A 19,883-nucleotide genomic window follows, 5' to 3' on the forward strand; every position below is an offset into this window, starting at 1 on the left:
AGCTGGAGGGATGGAACATACTGCAAAAGCCCCTGAAGCTCTGCCTGTGTCTTCACTAATGGGCTTTTAAGATCCTTCCCTGATATCCTACCCCAAAATACTGTGTTTTAAAACAGGCAGTATGAATGTCTTTGCTAATCACCTAGAGGATAGAGACTTGTGATAGCAAAGGTCATTGAATTAGAGAACTCCTTGATCTTCCATTGATGTTTATGTTTCTTTGTGAAGATGAAGAGGTAATTCTGTGGACTTCCTGAAAGGCAGAGTTTTGTCTCACAATGCCTTTTGCCGTTTCTCTTTGTGTTAGGGTCTTTGTGAGAGAACTTTCAAACGTCTTTATCAATATATGATGAATGCTGGCCTAGCCAAGGTAATATCCATCCCGTTACAAGAGATACACCCCAATGGAGGGCCCTACAAGACAAAGAAAGGTAAATAGAACAATATTTTTGCTTTCTTTCTGTGTAATTACATCGATGCCAATCTTTTTATAAGGTTCAAATCTTAAATTAAAAGTTGTTTAAGTACATAATTGCAAAGATATATTTTCAGAGAAGTGTGTAAATGGAGTTAGAACTCTGCAGATATTTCAGTTAAGCATTTGTTCCAGCTTTGTAAGAAATAGGTACCTTACACATCTTGGATAAAGGCAGGTTCAATGTAAGCAGTTCAAGTGAATCATGACTCCTGTTAAGACTGTTGAAGCCAATACAGAGTATAGGGATGATGAGCAGTCTGCTGTCTTTTCAGATTGGCAGTTAAATGACAAATCAATAAAAAGGTATATAAAGCAAATGAGGCCATGATTAAGTACCATGCTGCAGAAACGGGCCATTTCAGTTGTGACTTCTGCTGGAAATTATGATTTTTGCTGAAAGTCATCAGAATGCGAAGTTTCTCTGGAAAGTGTCATATTATTGTCCTGTAACTTGGGAGTACAATACCAAATTGTAAAAGTATGTTTCTGCAGCACTACCTTGGAATTCTTTAAACAAGGAAGATAGCCTACAACTGCAATACAGAAAAAACATATTTTACTGAGGGAGGGTTTAATGCATAGTCTCCTTTGAATTCAAAGTTGATAGGTTTGCAAAAACTGTTGATAACTTCCAAATATGAACGGAAAGACAAAAGAGTAGGACTGCACAAAGAAAGGGAAGAAACTAGAGCAGTTGCTCTCGGATAAAACTTAGTGGGGCAATAATTACAAGAAGCAATAACAGAAAGCATGAGGAAGACTAGTATCACCATTAGAATTAATGCAATTGTTGAAGGAAGTCAAAATCAAATCTTTAGTCACAGAAAATCCTAAGAATCAAATTTGCTGGGGTAGATAAGAAAATAATTCTAAAAGATGAACAGCGTTGTGGTTTATTGTTTTTTTTTAAGAGATGCAGCAACCTGCTCGGGGGGGGGAGAACGTTTTAACATGATCTAAACATCACAAATGAAATAGTCCTTCTGACTAGGGAGTGGTCTTAAAGGAAGAAGTGAAAGAATCAATAAAGATGTGAGAACTTTGAGAGAACAAATGTGAGTGCCAGTCACATAGAGGGGGGTTAAGGCTCTTGATAATAAATTCCTGCAAATCTTTAAAGTCTGGAGGAAGGAAATATCTTTGTAGGGAAACTGAATTATGGGCAAAGTAGTAGAGCAGTGGCCAAAAGTAGATACAGAATTTAGCAAGGGTTAAAGAGAAATCTCCCACATTGCACTGAATAAATAAGGAAGAGGTTGAAGGAGTTCTATTAGAGCAGCTTTGGTCTGAGAAGATCATTTGTCGTGGAATATGCAGGTCACCTACATCCTGTAAGAATATCAGGGAGTTTTATACACCAGAATTCACTTAAGTGTAGTTTCAAGATTACATTGAAGATCCTCAAAGATGCTCCAAAATGGGTGTCTATAAGAAAATGTATGTGGAAAAACTCCCGTCAAACTTTTATAAAAGTTTATGTTGTATGTAGTTATTGGATTTCTGGTTTGAGCTAGTCAAATGGTTTAGCATTGTTATGCTCAAAAAAATTGATTGCCTCTTATGCTGTCTTTGGGTAGTATTGCACCATGTTTGTTTTTTGTGCTTTTTTCATAATGAATTGTGTCAGAGATGTCCTAGTAAGCTCAAGATATTTGCAAATAAAAGTCAAGAGACTAGATAGTATTGGAAAATAGAGTTTAGTATTGGTAATAAAATACCTAACTTCCAAAGTATTTGCTTAGAAGAAAAGAGAATACATACCATTTATAAACGTGGTGGCAGCACACAAGGCAGTAGGTGATTTATCTGTTGTCACAGATTGAGACAGCAGCAGCTGCATTTACTATTGAACATTTTGGTATGAAAAATGCCCCCTGGTGAATCTTTAACTTGAATGATAATTTCATTTTATGGGCATAAAAGCTGAAAGTCCACAAAAATGCCTTAAAGACACTAGGTATTAAACTAGGATGATTTAATAATAGCTGATTTTCATAAGAGTTCAAGATACTTTAATCTGTGGAGTTACACAGGAAAGCAGATAGAAATATGTGGGACATGTTCAGGATGAAGCCACAGTATCTGCTATGGGAAGCACGTTACTGGGCAGCAAGAGCTAAAGTTATAAAGATTTTGATTTTGTTTGTTTTCAAATACGGCTTCAAGTGAAAATTAATGGGCTGTAAAAACACAGAGGATGAGATAACAGTGCCTACAGCTCTACCAAAATGTCAGAACTTTATTTCTATCCTAAGCAGAGTCTGACAGGGAAAGAATTCAGATGAAGAAATATAATGGGATCATCTGGCCTGGAGCTCAGTCACATGATTAAGTTACAGTGGATTAACTTCATGACAGCTAGGCTTCAGTAAGTCATCCTATATAAACATAAGATAAAATTCATTAACTGAAACCTTAATGATTTCAGCTAAAGCTTTCACCTGGCATTTATGACAGCAGGGCTCTGCCAGAGTAGTAGTGCTGGCTGTAGATGTTCCCACTCTGCTGCAGGGTTAATTAGCTACTTCTGCAGTAGCTACTGAATTGCTGCACTTGATAAGCTGGCATTGTACAGTAACCCATTTCTAGTTTATCTTAAACACTGGTCTCTTAAATGGTTCAGCAGCAGCTGAATGGCTTTGGTAATGGTGAATCATCCTTATATCAAAGAGCAGGGCTGTTAAAGCTGTCCTGAAGTCATTTGTCCCTGCTCTTCTGTGAGATCCCAGAAAGGTAGAGCAGGTAGAGGGTTACTACAGCACAGCCAGTACACAGTAGCATGTTAAGATGTGGCACTGAATTGTGTAAAAGTGTCTTCTGGCTAGCAGTGTGTTCTGTCCTCATATACAACAACCTTAGGTTTTGTATCTGGATTTTCATTGCATGTTGTTACAATACACCCTGTGTGTTTACAAACTTACCCATTCCCTAGGTGCAGGGAGTAGGTTAGAAGCTTAGTTTCTCACAAATGGTTGCACGTAGAGCCTCCTTAACATAACTGACATCATGTGGGATCTGCAGACATGGATGGAGAAGAACATGTTCTTCTCATAGTCGTGTTGGAACTGTAGAAAGGAACTGTACATTTTAGTTAGGCTCTAAGAGACTACTGGGTGAGGGAGGACTGTCCTATGCAATCATTTTCTAGGATGCTAGGTACTTGTTGTATGCTTCCTTCTGTATTTGTATGCATGAATGTTAATCATTATGTAATTTGCATTTGTAGAAAGTAAAAAAAAATGCTTTGAGTCTGTAGGGAAGGAAAAGTAAGGTGACTTCATATACCCAGTGAGTAATCTCACAGTCAGATTTGTCTTCTGAAGTTGTAATTCTGTGGATCAGCATATCACGAAACACATTTCACAGGTTTATTTGTACTATTGGAATTTTTACTATTATTGCAGTGTTTTCCATTCCACTCTTAAGTCACTGCATTGAGCAGACCTAATGTTGACATAGCCATGAACGTTTGGAACATCTCAAAAATTCTGCTAGTCATTATTTTGACAGATTCATATATATATATATATATAGGGAAGAGCTATTGAAAACCTTTCCTAGAAATAAACAATTGTCTTAAGTCTTTTCTTCCCCATTGAGCTATTTTTACTGTGCTGCCTGGGGAAACAACATATTTTAAACATGTACTCACACACGTGCAACTTGCATTTTGTTTAGAGTTGTTACAACATTCATGTTCACAGGTACTGATGTCATGGTCCGTTGCCTTAAATTACTAAAAGAATTTCGGAAGAAAATGGAAGATTATCACGATGATGATGAAGAAGAGATCATCACAAAAGTTGTCCAGCCTGTGGATATTGTTTGTGAAAGGGATATGCTCACCCAGGCTTATGAGATAAGTAGGTGATGTAGTGAGATACCTACGTGTGCAGGATGGTTTATCTGTTACAAAGATTAACAAAATCTTTCCTTGACTTGCTTAATTCTGGAGTGCATAAGGATTCTTAACATCGTAGTAAGCTAAGTGTTATGTGTGAAGGGTATTAAAGTATCATGAATATAATATACTGAAGATTTTTCAGATTGCCCTCTTATTCTTTATATGTATGAGAGAGAAGTATTGTGGGATTATTTTTTTTTTATTTTTTCTAAGTTCCGATTGCATTCTACGCATCCAAGTGTTAATTTTCCATGGAAAAGATGAGCTTTTTGTTCAGATTAGACTGGAGCTGTAAGCTTCCTGTAGGTGGTTGGGCAGTCATTTAATCTCTATCTCAGTTTTCTATGTATAAGAAAATACTGTTCTCCTACCTTTTGTGTCAACCATTTGGATAGTCAGAGTCTTTAAGGTAAAGCACGCTGGGGTTGATCAGAGCTGGGACTTCCTTGTCACTGTTTTGGCTTGAGACTGTCTTATGCAAAACAACTCTGAGTCTTGCATGTCAGGCTTCATCTCTGACAAGAACATAGTGCTGAATATTTAAAAAGATTCCCTTGACTCAAGATATCAATAAGTTATTGAAATTAAGAAAACATGAACATGTTAAAAACATCTAGCTTAATGTGTTTTCCCTACTAGTTCATCTTTTCTTGTCTTGCTTCTATATGTGCTGGAAGGAGCTAATACATTTTAAATACTTTGCAAGCCATTTTGCCTTTAAGGAGAGTTAAATGCAGTTCACGTGTTTTTGTTGTTGTTTGTTTGTTTTTATTGTTTTTAAATTTAAACTGATATGCTTTTCATTTTGGCTTTTTTCATAATTTAAACAACAGAATCTATTTTTCCATAATCATGTTTCAGGGAAGACTAGTGGCCTTTTTTCCTCCTTTGTAACAGCATCATTGCTGTCTTATGACTGGGTTCCTATCCATTGCTGCCATCCCTGTAAGCTTATCAACTATTCAGTACCACCAGAATAAAACACCATGGGAAACACTGTGGGATAAGAAAAGGTGATGAAGAAAACAGTGTTCTTTCTCCTTCTCCTACTCTTTTACCTTTCATAATGGAGAATGAATATCTGACTGTAGAAAGCCATCAGGTGCAGGATTCGCTTCCTTTTAGTATAAAACTATCATTTTTGAACCTAATTCTGCTGGGCTGCTGCTTTCTATAAAATCCTGTTTTATGACAGCATTTGACTATCTTATGTATGTCTTTGAAAATTTCTTTAATTGTTAGTGGTGAATGTTAAGGTTTACTTTCCGGCATATGTTCAAAAATCACATTGCTTTTGAGACAAGTTTGACTTCGTAACAGTTACTTAGAACAAATATGAGCCTATATGTACAGATATATGTGTATACAATTCATTCAGATTGTTTTCCTGAGATATTTTCTGATTTTTTTTTTCTGAAACAGTTGAAAGTAGAGGAACAAAAGGTATTTCTCAGGCTGAAATTCGGATGGCTATGAATGTGGGGAAGCTAGAAGCAAGGATGCTCTGTCGTCTTCTTGAAAGGTACAAAGTTGTCAAGGTAAGGTTAAAATAAAATAACGTTGATACTTATTGAAACTGAAAATGCAATTGTGGTTACTGTGGTAATATGTTATAATATTGTTAACCTCAAACAATAGAAACTGTAGGGATTTGAGAGTTGACAGTCAAAGAATTATGATAAAATTGAAAAGATTATGACTTCAGTTGAGGAAAAGATATATAAGAGAAGTGTTCAAAAAGTGTTCAGTTAAAATTTTAACCTGCTATAATCTGATATCTAGGCCTAGTTGTTAGAATGCAACATAACTGCTCTCCTAGAATCTTTTCTTTATTGTTTTTTGGTTAGCTGCCCTAACATTTCACTGACCCAGATGTACAAGTATTTTACACTGGTTTGTGACTGGGTGTAATAAAGACTGGGGAAAAAATGCACATTGCCCCACATTTGCTGTCCATACTGAATGCACATTCCGGTGATCCACACTAGCTAATGGGATTGTACCAGATGCAGCTTCACAGCATCCCAGATCAACACTGTTCCCAGCAGTATGAAGCAGGTCTACGCTCCAAAAAGAGACAGGGCAGAGAAACGTACCTCAACCACTAAAGCACACTCACTGTAATCGGTGGTAATACAGGTGTCCTACTGGCATTTGGGAATCTGCATGTTCTGGTATTTTATGGAGATGAACATAATTGCTTCTCAACTCAAAATAGCCCTTTTAGTTCATCTGAAAAAAAAAAAATCTTTTGTAGAGGTTATGGTGGTTAGTATCTTTATTTCCAAGTATTTCAATATTTTTTCAAGAGGCTTATGACTTAGAGATGAACAAATTCAACTGTCTTTTTTCATATGCACCCACCCACCCCCTTCCACAAATGCAGGATAATTGCCATCTTACTTCAATAGAGAATTGTTTACTAAGATCTTGTTTTGTAAAAAGTTCAGTAGAATTAAAAACAAATGAACTATATATGCTACAAGAATGTCTAAAAGCACTTTTTCTAAATAAACTGTGAAGAAGTTGTCATCCCTCATTGATAGCTAAGTCTTTAAGTTTCTAGATGTTTTAAACTACCCAGTGTAGCAGCAGATCTACTTAAGTCTAATTCACTTTAGTAATCTCTACACCACAGAAAAAAGTTCTGAAAACCTTGATTTCAGTGCTAAATGCATACAGTTTATTCTTCCTTAGACTTTTATACATCCAGTGTATTGTAGGCATTTCATTCTAACATGTAGGTAATACAGACTTACTTATTTTTCACGCAGAGTATTACTTTTGATTTCTGTATGCTAAGGTTAGTCAACAATTTAGTTATTTAGAAAAAAAGAAGATAATATCTTTATATGTGAGCGGAGAACAGTAAGAAATTTTTCTCACTGTTGATGCTGGAGAACAGATTGCAAGAATGGAGAAGTATGGTAATAAAGTAATGTTCCAATTCTTTTCTTAGGGTTTTATGGAGGATGAAGGACGGCAAAGGACAACAAAGTATGTTTCATACAGTTTTGCAGATGAAAGTGATTTAAACCGTCAGTTTGAGAGAGAGAAGGCTAGAAGTGAGCAGTTAGCTACAGTTACTTTGTCTCTGGTGCCAGAAGATTCTCCCCCTGTAGAAGATGCATTTCCTGGAGAAGATGACACGTTGGTCTCAGAGTCTGACAATGAAGAAGAAGTGAAATATGGCAAGAAGAGAGGAAAAGGTCAGAAGGCCACTTCAGGTTCTCTGCTGAAATCAAATCTCCAAGATGGTACCCAACAGTCAACACCAGTTAAAGGTAGATCATGATTTTAAAGTTTGGAGAGAATATAACTGTCATCTTTGGTGCAGGACATAGAGTGGGAGCTGACAGACAAGCAAACTAACATTTTTTTATTCAAACATAAAAAATCTTCCTCCTTTAGTAGTGTGGTTTTTTTTGTTGTTGTTGTTTTCAGTTGGATATGTCTGGAATTGAGCTCTAGAGTTTGCATCAGTACAAGGGCAAATGTATTTGATACAAACCTTCGAGTGAGATGACTATACATGAACTCATACTGACTTCTTGTCTGATATTAGCTAAGATGGTATCTAATTACTTTAAAGCAGCAGTAGTCTTGGGGTGACTTGACCTTCAACCTCACTCACCTAAGCATATTGTAACAAAAATGTCTTGTCTCCTGAAGCTAATTGTTTCATCTTTCTCTTGAGTTATTTGGAATGTCACAATGTAAAAGCTGATAGCCTTTTGGGAACATATTTTAAGGAAGATATTGTGGTTTAGTTTAGATATTCGCATGTTCCTACCACTTCTTTGGTGCGCTCCAGGGGAAGAGAAGAGAGCAGATCTCCATACCTTAAGTATATTGTCTTGGGAGTAATAGTATATCCTTGTTCTCAGTTCTGCTCTGAGTCAGAAGAGTTCCCCTCAGGTTTCTGGCAGAATTTGAAAATCTTTGACAAAAACCCTTCTTTCTTCAGACAGCAGTTTCTGAATAAGCTAATCAGTGCCCTCTTGGTCACGGAAGTCTGCCTCTGAAGAGGCTTCTGCACGTAGAGAGCACATTTTTTGAAAACCACACTTCCAGATTTAGCTTTTTTAAAAGCTTTACTTTTGGACAATTCAGTCATTCACAATCAAAGTACTGCTTCCAGCATGATAGAAGAATATGTGAAAATGCTTTAAAGTATACAGTTACCTGTGTGAGTGGGGGAAGGCCTTTTATAGAGAGCTGAACATTCACAGAAATTGTGAGAGCAGAACAATTACAAGGCCCTTTGCTTTTAAACCAGGCTTAAAGCCAACAGCTGTGAAGTCCCTGGGGAAGAAGCTGCCTTCACCACAAATTGTAGAAGAATCTGAAGAACAACCAGACAACCTTTTGGGGGAGAGTTCTACTTTGGAAACTCTAAAGCAGGAATCCAGTCTTTCTACCTGTGCTCATTCTGTTGTTGAAGATGAAGATGTGGCTGTGGTTGAGGAGGTCAGACTTGAAGACCCTAAGGTAAGATCCTGGGTGTTAGTATTTTCTTTTTGGTATGGCTGTGTGAGCTAAGTTGTGTATGTTTACAACAAGATTCCAGCTATAGTTTTTGTATTTGTTTATGGGACTGGTTTTCTGGTTTGTTTTTTTTAACTTTATTTCATTTCAAAGCGCATTTATATTTTGTCTCCGTTGTAGGCAAGTGAAAATTATTCCAGCAGATAGGAAAGTAGACGCTCAATATATCATTCCGAGTTAGTTCTCTAGTGTTATACAGTTTCCCCATATTTACTTAATATGTATCATCACCTAATGTCCAGCCGTGCATACAAGTGGTGCGTATTATCTGGTTTGTCTGCCCTAAACCAGATGAATTCAGGGGCTTTGACATGAAAATTGTGTAGTTTCACTGCTGCAAGAACAAGTGTGAGATGAAGTGTTTCTGAGAGACAGGATATGTTGGCTTGGACTCAGCACTATGGTAATGCCAATACCAGCTTTCTAGGCCTAAATGCTCAAGTCAACCTGGGTCAGAATGTGGAATGGGCAGAGTGCAACTGTGTGAAGAACCACTTTTAGGCTGAAGACCATGAACAGTTCATATTAAATATCTTTTTGTCTATGTTGTGCACTAGAAGATATGTGACCAAAAGAAGGAAAAACGTTCCAAAGCTACAGCAGTGGAGCGATCTCATGAAACTTACAGACTGCTAAAGCGCCGAAATCTCATTGTGGAAGCTGTGCGAAACCTCCGGCTAATTGAAAGCTTGTTCACGTGAGTCTGTCTAAAAAAGGGTTGTGGGGGCCTGATGCACTGTGGTAGCATAGGCCCTGCTTCAGGAACCCTGTGTGCTGTTGGCTTTTCATCTCCCTAATAGCAGTGCTGTAATGATGGAGGATGCAGCAAGGAAGGGGGAGGGACTAGAATTATACTGAATCATAAAAATTAGTTGTTTAGAAGCAATTATAGTTCTTCTCATATAATTAAACAAGTGAAAATTTAAACAGCGTATTCAGAGATCTCTGGTGACATTAATCAGAGCTGACCAGAGATCAACTCTAAGAGATCTACCTATTTTCTCCTCTCAGTATGCCAGTGCCCAGAGCCATATAGTAAGGTACAGTACTTCCCTGCTTGAGGATTCTTTCATCTGCCTAAGTTTTGTATCTACTTGGTTTCAAAAAATGTTCTTGTGTTATTCTGTCATTGATTGTAGAGACTCTTCATGTCACTCAGCCATCATTTCTCACTAGGATTTTAGTGGGATCCGGAAAGTTTGCTTTTCTTAGCGGTTTTATGTGGAATGGTTTTATGTGTTCTCATGATTTGTCCTCTTGGGACTAAAGATATTTCCCTGAATGTTATAGCAATCTTTCAGACTTCTAAGATCCACTTTTCAAAGAGAAGTGGCTATTCTGGTGTTCTCCTTGCATCCCACCTTCCAAACTGGCAAGATGCTGTTGTGGCAGATTGGATTGCAACATCCATCTTCTGTGTCAACACATAGTGCTGCTCTTAGGTTCCTCCCTTACTAGTGAAAGTTCTGCCCCTCTCCAGTGTCTGCCAGGGAAATTTGCTGGTTGTCACTGTAGTTGTTAGTTGCCATTATGTGGTATTCTTTTGAAAGTTGAAGTCCATGTGTACATTCACTTTATTGTCTCCTTTCCTTAATACCCTTCCTTATCCTCTTCAAAATTTACTCTCCAGAAATAGGGCCTGGGGCATTTGTGAAGAAGTGTATGAAAATGGGCATAAAGAGAGTAGGGTGTGAACATGCTCCTGCAGACTACTACAAGGGAAGAAATGAGCTTGCTTCAAGTAATAGGATATGTGTATCTGTATTGTGAGCGCATGTGTAGTTTCTGAGCTCTGAACACTGCAAAGTAACCTATTTCTGCCTCAATCTTAATTGAACTCACAAATGGAAATATAAACTGCATCCATCATGAAAAGCTGTAGGTTTTCTTCCCCTTAGGGAGGCTGACATGAGAGCAGTGGTGTTCACCTGAAAATGGTACACTTGATAACAGAGGAAAAAACAGCTGAAATTTAAGGCTAATTTCCTAGTTATCTACAGCAAAAGGGAAAAATGAGCAGCAATTGCTGGAAGTAGGGAAAAATCATTTGTCCTATTCCCTCAAGCAAACTGCTTAGGCAGTTTGGAGCATTTCTGGGCTAAAATGCTTTTTTTTTTTTTTTTCATCTTGTAGGCTTCAGAAAATGGTCATGGATCAAGAGAAGCAAGAAGGTGTCTCCACTAAATGTTGCAAAAAGTCTATTATCCGATTGGTCCAGAAGCTTTCGCGAGAAGGACTCCTCAGACTCTATCGTACTACGGTCATCCAAGACGGCATTAGTAAAAAGGTGTCTGCTCAAACCCTGGCAACAGAAATGGCTTTTTGCACAACCTTCTGGTTTATCAAAATAATTTGGGCCTTGAAATACAGGGAGGACTTTACTTTTTGTAGCAGAACCCTCAGTTGAGCTGCCCCTAAGTTACATGTCCCAAACTGAGCTACTGTGAAAACCAGGTTTCTGGTTACTTTCAATGATTGTACTGCAGATAATCATGAAACCAAGGAATAGTCCCTAGGTCAGTCTCTGAATCTCCCATCTGAGGTTTTGTTGTTTGTCTCTCCCTGCACCGTCAGGCTACAGCACGATTCTGTTTAATCTTGTTTTGAAAGCAGAGAGTGTATGAGAAATGATAAGTTAGCCTCTGAATTGAGACTTATAGAATGTGATCCACCTTGTATTTTTAACAAAAATCCACTGTAACTGAGGTTTATAAAAGTAAAATGTCTGTAGTTTGTGTTTGTAGTCTGTAGTTGTAAAGCTCACACTTGTCATTGTAACTAGTGTGAAATGTCAAAAGCAGGGAGAGAAACAATTAATTGAAAATCACCTTCTGCACAATGACTGTTACACATGAAATCTTGCTAATCTGAACTGTGTGCATACTTTTAGCAATAATATCTATTAGTTTGGCTTTACGAGGTACTGCTTTTCATTTATCCCTTTCAGCATATATTTGCAAGTTTGTGGTCTCCAAATATTTGATTTAAAAAAAAAAAGGTTTGTGCAAATGACACTGAGTTTTTATTGGCATAGAGACCAAACAGCCTGGTGTCTTGCTTAGTATAACCTAATTGGTCTTTCACTCCAAAGGTATTAATATTCTGAGAATTAATAAACCTTTATAGTGTTCATCCATTGTGGCTACTGACTAAATCTCTGGTAATTTATGTAGCTGATTAAGATTTGATATCTCCATAAATACCTCTTGTTTATTTTTTCTGCTTTTAACAGGTAGAGTTTGTTGTTCATCCTTCCGTGAGTCCTAATGATCCACTTGTAAAAAGTGCCATCGAGCAGGTGCGCTTCCGAATCTCCAATTCAAGCACAGCAAGCAGGCAAGTTCCAATGATGATCTGGTGGGGAATCTGGCTTATTACATCTAGTACATGCAAAAGTATGCAGAGGAAATAAATGCAAATTATGCAAAAGAAAAATTAGCCTCCTCTCTAACAACAGAGAAATCAAAGCTCAAAGATGAAGTGTGGTGCTTAGTATCTGCCAAAGACAGGAAAGAAGAGGAATTGAACTCTGATCCCTTGAAGGTTAAGCATTAGCTTCAAGGTCTTGAATTCTCCATGCTCGTTTTGCTTTGCATTTCAGTCACTGTCTTCACGTGGTATCACACCCAGCTAGTTTAGAACAGCAGTAATTAAAGAGATTTGCTAATTCACAGAGAATGAGGCTTACTTATTGGCAGCACTAAGCTTCTTAATTTTCTGTCCTTTGGTTAGTAGTGGATTTGAGGCCAAGTTAGCCCTGTAATTTTGGTGCAATATTTAGAGGAAACTTAGGATTCTCTTTAGTGCAGACAGAGAAATAATGGGAATTGTTGAGATGAATGAAGAAGAATTTCCCACTGTTTCTTTCACGATTTAAGCATTTTCTTGCCTGTGAGGTATGGGCAGATAAACAAATCATCATAGTGGGACTTCGGAGTGTTGGCATTAACTTCTTAATTTGCTAAAGATTTGAAGTTCAACTTTTGGCATGTTTACAAACCTTAGATAGCTTTCATAGAAGACTGGTTCACTCTTTACCTTAAAAACTTCTGCAAAGGAAGATGAGTTGGTACCGATACCTGTTTGTCTGAGGGTTTTCTTAAGAGGCAGAGGATTTGAGGATGTTCCACTCAGCAACTCCTGAACACTTTTAACTGTAAAGGTAGTCTGAGATTGTCACCTACATGCAAGTCCACTTGGCAACAGAGAACATAGGATTGAGGACTTTGGAGGTGAAGCAGAAAAAAAGGAACATGATCATGTAGCCTCATAATGAGATCAATTCCCAAAGTTGGGGTTCTGTTCCCTTCTTTAGGAACTGTGCATGCATTCTCAAATGCAAATCACAAGCTTCCACCTGCACCTTATGTCTGAAAAGATTAATATAAGAAATCCTATATCAAGAGAGCATAGGGTTGTTCATATTAAATTTCAATACCCAGCTTATCTTTTCAAAAAAAGCTCATAGAAGTACCTTTTTTTCCATCAAAATATTCAATATAATTTGATGGGAATGAGTGTTCAAGACCATCCTCCTTTTGCAAAGAGAGTTGCATTTCTTTTAATTACCAGTCCCAGTGATGCCATCTCTGTTCAACTTATAAGCAATCATAATCTTACCTGTTTTTAACAAAGTCTTGTACGGTTTCAATACAGGGTTAAAATTCCGCAGACACCAACATCCCAGGACCATGCTGAAGAGGAAAACCTGGGGCAAGATGCAGTTCCTGAGTCAGGAGATACACAAGAAAGTTCATGTAAAGATGAAAATAATAGTCGGACAGGAAGAAATGATGAAAAAATGGGCATAACAGAGCTAAAAAACTATCACCCTGTTACAGGTACATCCAACATTTTTTCTCGTCATCTTTCACATTTCCATTTATTATTAATGATCACTTTCAGATGTTGGGCTCTAAGATATAAGTGGTTGTTTTTTTCTTATTTTATAGAAATGCCTTGTATTAGAAGCAATCTCAGCTAGGGGCTACTATCCAATGTTTTTTTATTTTTTTTTTAAATTGCAGACTGGAGTATTTCCATTCTCTACTTCTTCACTAATGTGTAACTTATATTTACCTTCAATGGCCCCCCTTTTTCCCATTTTTTTCACATCAGTTTTGCAGAGATACTTTTTTTTTCCTGTTTTAAACCACTTTTTATTTCTGTTTGATACTTTCTTTCCTCCCAGTTCCAGGACTTGGGCGTTCTCGTGGCTTTCTTCCCAAAATGCCTCGTTTAAGAATGGTCCACATGTTCCTTTGGTATTTAATTTATGGACACCCTTTAAATGGAGCAGACCGAAAAGGAGGTAGTGATGGTGAGAAAAAAGGCAGCAAGCAAGGACCAAATGCGAACACTGCTATCCTCGAACCCCAGACAGATGGGAGCGTACACATTATTGAAGCTGTGACAAATCCTGAAATCCCTGCACGTGACACTGAAGCAGACTTGTCTAATCAAACAGGTAAGGATTGGCACATCCTGGCTTTACTGGAGGCTTTGCTATGGTTCAGTGTAATATTTCCATAACTGTTTGATAATATGATTTCAGTGAAAACACACTAAGGTAGGAACACAAATGCTTGAAAAAAGTACTGAGAGATTATTAATGGCTTGTTCTCAGATTGAAAAGGATATCATATAGGACCTTTATTCTGGGCTCAATCATAACTAATATTTTTTCTTAATGACTCAGATAATTAACCAAAATATGCTCAAACTGGGGATGATGATAAGTAGAAGGTTTGCTAGTAATTTGGAGAGTAGGATTTGAATTCCAAATTGTCTTGAGTAAACTGGAAGAAATGGTTTAGATTTAATCTTACTAGGGATAGGTCTGCGCCAAAGCCATAGTTGCATAACTAGTGCTTAAACTAAATTACAGTGTTGCCACCTTCTATTTCATATACAAAAAAGTTGCAGTGAGGGGGACAGGACACGTATCTTCCAAAGTGAAGACAATGTTATAGTTAATTGATCAACTGTTCTCCATGCTACTGGGTGTAGAAAAAGAATTGGATTGGATATCCGTATTTATTTATTTTTTTAAATTTAGGTTAAGGATAGTTAAGTCTTCAAGCAGATTATCTTGGTAAAAAAAATAAAGTCTTATGGGGGTAGTGTAAGTACCATCTTCACACTTCAGACCATGGGAATTCGTTATATTTGTAGCTTTCAGACATCCTCTAAAATGTCTGTGTAAGCAAAGAAAGAAGAGCTGTTATAGGCGTAAATACACTTTTCAAGAGTCCTCACCAACACTGAAAAATGTAAGCGTCCACTTCAAAAAAGACTGAAAGTCAGCGAGGTAAGTAATTTTCAGGCATCCAAATAAAGAACTGCCAGATATGTTCTGCTTGAACACTCGCAGTAAAATGACTAGTGTAAGTATTGAGTTTGTCCTGTCTTAATCTGAATCTAAGCCAGTTATCTTGTTCCTAGTGTATGTGGATGATTCGTCGTGGATGCGCTATGTCCCTCCTCTGCCAGTTCACAGAGAGTTTGGATTTGGATGGGCTCTTGTTAGTGACATTCTTCTCTGTTTGCCTCTCTCGCTCTTTGTTCAAATAGTACAAGTGAGCTACAAGGTATAGTGCTTTATTATTATTACTTAATATTTGGTTTAATTGAAAGTCTGATAATTGAACCAGACTTATAAGCAGTAACAAATATCACCCTAGTCTTTTTTAATGAAACTAGCCATTAGAGAGTAGAAACTTTATTTCATCAGTTTCTTGTACAGAAAAGCTAGTTGCATGTACAGCCACACTGAGAAAAATGTGTAGCCCTATAATACTGCAAATTCTAAAGCTTATATTTTGCAAAGAGCTTTTTATGATCTCAGTGAATCGCCTGCCCGATTAACATGATTAATGTTTAACCATTTTACAAAAGCAATAACTTTTGCTTAAAAATATTTCAGTAGACAGTACTAATACCAAAGCTTGGTACTTTAAAGTATAGTTATATTTCACGTTTTGATTAACTTATAAATAATTCTAGGTGGATGGTCTGGAAGATTTTTTAAATGATCCACTACAAAAGCACACACTGCTCAGATTTCTTCCAAGGTCAGTCCGACAGCAGCTTCTCTACAAAAGGTAAGTAGATGAGTCAAAGTAAATGGCTCTAGGGAGGAAACAACAGTGGCTGACTGTTTTCTCAGTTACTTTCTGTTTATGTCAAAGAGAACTTTGTTACTGACGACAAGAATCATCAGTCTTGAAAGGATAGTGTGCCAAACTGTATTTTTCTCTCCCAAATAGAAGGTAATAAGAAACTAATAAATGATATTCATGCATGCTGTCGAGCAGTGTTTGAGAACTGGGAGGCTCTGTCCTTCATAACTCATCAGCAGGATGTTACTTATGTTCAAACCACACTCCTGACTGCTGCTAAATTCAAAATTTAATAGAGTCTAAATGATGCTGTCCTTCATAAATCTTTCAGGAGGTGATACATTACCTAACTCCGGCCTCTCATACATAACATTCAGTTTCTGTCTATGTGCTCACACTGGCATGTCTGCCATTGTTTGCCATTCCTCATCTAGAAGGTTTAGAAATCGAGATTGGAATGAAGGTATAAAGTGGGGAAAAAAAAAAAAAAGTGGTATAAATTCCCATGTAATTGCACAGAAAAACTTAGATCTTAATTAAGTTAAATGTGAGCAAAGCTGTATTTTTCACAAACTCTCTCTGTCTCAGAAGTGTGATCTCAAAAGCTTCCTGAAACTTCCAGAGTTTTGCCATTGAAGTAGATAAACATAATGGGAAATTATGCACTTTTTGCTATGCCAAGCTCTGAAAGCAGTTTCTTGGAGCAGGTAGTTCTGACCCTTACAACTTCAAAGAACTGGACAAGGATCCTTATAGTTGTATGGACACGTGAAGGTTTATCAGCCCATACTTAGTAGTCAAGTTTTGTTATGTGTGTCTTCTCATAGTAAGAAATTGTCTGCAGATCTGCTGGTGTTCTCACCTTGTTCAACTCTTTTGTACATAAAGTATTTTTAGTTAATTATATTCTTTGCTAGCAAATTTTGTTAATAATTAGCTAAAATATTATGTTTGTGATTTGAGGAGAGAAAACTTGCAGCTTTGGGATTTTAGTTATTTTTCTATGGACTAACAAGTCAGACAGTTGGAAATTCTAAAACCCAGTATTTCAAAAAAGCAGCTGGTTTTCTGAAACTTCAGGTTGTTGTATGAAAATGGCACGTTTTCTGGTATCATTGCTACTGCTTTTGTGAATGCTAATTGTATTGTTTCTAACGTTACTGCAGGAGGTACATCTTTTCAGTGGTAGAAAACCTTCAAAGATTGTGTTATATGGGACTGATACAATTTGGTCCAACAGAGAAATTTCAGGACAAAGACCAGGTAATTCTTTGAAAACTTAACCATTGTTCTTCGTGTTATTTGTTCCAGTGATACAAATGCAAATTTGGGAGGTTGTAATTACCTTAAGTAGTTTAATAAAATACTGATGTTGCAGACACATGCAAACCTCCTGTTCCAGCTGTCATATTGCAAGTTATTTTTCTCTGGAATTTTTTCCTTCCTCTGGAAAGAGAGTACTCAAGTGTATAATGCTGGAAGTTGCACACAATAATGACCTGTGAGTTTGCAGACTTTGTGAAAAATGAGTATGCCGTATACCCATTTATTAAGGTGTTAGGCCTTGGATGTCTAACAGACAAAATTGTCACTAATCATAATAAAATAGAGACATTCTTAAACAACTTTTTGTAAATTGAGAGCACATGCAAAGAAGACAGAACATATACTTTGTGAGTAGAAGATAGGTAATTAGGCCCCTAAAGAGGGGCCTACTCTTGAACGAGAGCATGTAGGAAGTAGTCACTGTCTGTGGAAACTTAGAATAGTTCTATACACAAGTAGGGGAAAGAAACTGTTCTAAATCTAAAAATTACATTTCTGCATCACTGGCAAAGGAAGTTAGGGAATACAATGCAATATGGTGGATGTTGGTGTCTCTAAGCAATATTTGGCTTATATACTGGCTCAAAACAGCAAAGACTGAGAAAATGCTAATCATTCCTAAAATAGATTAGATTTTGTCTCTTGTAAATTATGCAATTTCAATGATTTCTTTCTACCAGCCTGAAACATACTGTATTTGACAGGTATTTGTGTACATGAAGAGAAATGCTGTGATTGTAGATACCACTGTCTGTGAGCCCCACTATAACTTGGCACAAAGTAGCCGCCCATTTGAGAGGCGCTTATATGTTCTGAATACCATGCAGGATGTGGAAAACTTCTGGTTTGATTTGCAGTGTGTCTGCCTTAATACACCATTGGGTATGGTATAATTGTACGTTCTTACCACCTTTACTGTTCATTCTCTTAATACCATAATTCCTCCCTCTTCCCTAAAACTTGAGGCAGGCTCTGTGTACGTAATTGTTCGCCTTTTGTTCTATTGGCTGGTCTCCTTATACATGAAAAAACAACAACAAAAAACTAGGACTTGGAGTTTTGTCCTTGTAATTCTATGAAGTTGAGATCTAAGAAACAGTACTAAATATTTGACATTTTCATAACTGTATTAGAGGAAAAATCCTTTCTGTCCCATTAGAAGTATCAATATGTGTAATAGCCCTGGTGGATTTCAACCTACCTATGAAAAAAGCTTATTTGAGAATACTTTGAGAATAGTTACTAGTATATTTTTGTCGTAGTCCTTTATCAGTTCAAGCAGATCTCTCTCTTCCTTACAAACATGTTGCTATACTTTCCAACAGATAGCCCTCATTAGCTGAGAAGTGGAATTCAAAGGATTTTTGCACCCCATTTTTTTTGAGTTTTTGTTTGTTTGTTTGTTTGGTCCTTTTGTATTTTTATATAGGATATACAGCTGCAGCAAGTATACATTTAAGAAAGAAAAATGAGAGAAAAGTTTACTACTGAAATCCCAGACAAAACTATTCTATATTTCTGTAATTAGATAGGTAAAAGAATCTATTCAGTACTGTTTGGTAAGTCAGTGAGAGGAGTAGTTTCCCATAGCAGGGTAGATTGAAATGGGTGGGTTGAAGTCTAACTTCTCAACCTGATGGTCAAAACCATTTGTATGTCTAGGAGTTGTCCGCTATCCTCGTTCAAGGAGAAGTAATCTTCAAGGGGAGGAGCCTGCACTAGATGTAGAAATGGAACAAGAATCAGCAGTGGATAAACACAATCTGGAACGGAAGTGTGCAATGTTGGAATATACCACGTATGTCTGCTTCATGCTTGTTTCGTGGAATGAATTGAGTGGGTAAAAAGAAGTGTTCTGGTTTTGAGAATATTACTCAATAGCAAATGCAGTGAACATGAGCATTTCATGGTTGGTTTTTGTTTTGTTTTGGTTTTGATTCAGAACCTTTCTGATTAAGAGGAAGCATAGTTAGGTATCAATTCTACAAGCATCTTGCCTATCAAGTGGGTATTTATTCTAGCAGAATGGGAAAACCAGGTTCAGATTTCCTTCCAAAGTAGTACAGATGTGTGGTGCAAGAGTCTTGGGGAAAGTGAAACTGAGAAGGAAGGAATGCTTCACAGGTTCAGTTAATGCAAGGGAAAAAATTAAGGACTCTCCTGTGCTTTATAGCATGGCACCTCAAGTACCACACAGCTTCAGAAGCTCTCAGGTATCACATTCTGAATTCTGTCATTTCTGTGTTGCAATTTCTTACATATTGCTTGCAGATCAATTCCCAATATGGCATATGTACACTGGTGAAATACAGAAGCCTGAAATACATCTGCCTAATCACAGCCAGGATACTCTGACAGCCTTGCAGAATAGCAGTTACACTTTTTATACTGTTGTGCACTACGGTTTAGTTTTGTTGTCAATACTCTATTCTGTTTTATTAAACACTGTTTAATGGTATTTTCAGTATTACTGATAGATACATGAAGTTATTTAAAAATAAATAAA

At 37.1% G+C, this 19,883-nt stretch overlaps 1 protein-coding gene and 1 long non-coding RNA gene across 3 annotated transcripts in view; one reads left to right on the forward strand and one right to left on the reverse strand.

Annotated features, from left to right (window-relative positions):
* The window catches only part of GTF3C1 (general transcription factor IIIC subunit 1), a 44,021-nt gene that overhangs the window by 3,369 nt on the left and 20,769 nt on the right, over nucleotides 1–19,883 (forward strand). Inside the window, exons 6-20 of one of the 2 annotated variants that reach the window (XM_035339955.1) lie at nucleotides 308–431; nucleotides 4,183–4,341; nucleotides 5,805–5,920; nucleotides 7,342–7,666; nucleotides 8,662–8,873; nucleotides 9,488–9,627; nucleotides 11,064–11,217; nucleotides 12,163–12,266; nucleotides 13,587–13,771; nucleotides 14,122–14,397; nucleotides 15,375–15,520; nucleotides 15,936–16,033; nucleotides 17,218–17,314; nucleotides 18,082–18,259; nucleotides 19,040–19,175. In XM_035339955.1, coding sequence (XP_035195846.1) covers nucleotides 308–431; nucleotides 4,183–4,341; nucleotides 5,805–5,920; nucleotides 7,342–7,666; nucleotides 8,662–8,873; nucleotides 9,488–9,627; nucleotides 11,064–11,217; nucleotides 12,163–12,266; nucleotides 13,587–13,771; nucleotides 14,122–14,397; nucleotides 15,375–15,520; nucleotides 15,936–16,033; nucleotides 17,218–17,314; nucleotides 18,082–18,259; nucleotides 19,040–19,175 — 2,450 coding nt within the window. The remainder of the gene's footprint in view (nucleotides 1–307; nucleotides 432–4,182; nucleotides 4,342–5,804; nucleotides 5,921–7,341; nucleotides 7,667–8,661; nucleotides 8,874–9,487; nucleotides 9,628–11,063; nucleotides 11,218–12,162; nucleotides 12,267–13,586; nucleotides 13,772–14,121; nucleotides 14,398–15,374; nucleotides 15,521–15,935; nucleotides 16,034–17,217; nucleotides 17,315–18,081; nucleotides 18,260–19,039; nucleotides 19,176–19,883) is intronic. The other variant, XM_035339956.1, reaches the window with a different exon arrangement.
* Nucleotides 3,426–12,264, reverse strand: LOC118174561. Its single transcript, XR_004754690.1, has 3 exons — nucleotides 12,134–12,264; nucleotides 4,754–4,897; nucleotides 3,426–3,543 (listed from the first exon to the last, which is right to left on the reverse strand). It is a non-coding gene; the product is annotated as an uncharacterized LOC118174561 (long non-coding RNA).

Source organism: Oxyura jamaicensis, chromosome 14 (genome assembly GCF_011077185.1).
Source record: "Oxyura jamaicensis isolate SHBP4307 breed ruddy duck chromosome 14, BPBGC_Ojam_1.0, whole genome shotgun sequence".
Taxonomy (NCBI): domain Eukaryota; kingdom Metazoa; phylum Chordata; class Aves; order Anseriformes; family Anatidae; genus Oxyura; species Oxyura jamaicensis.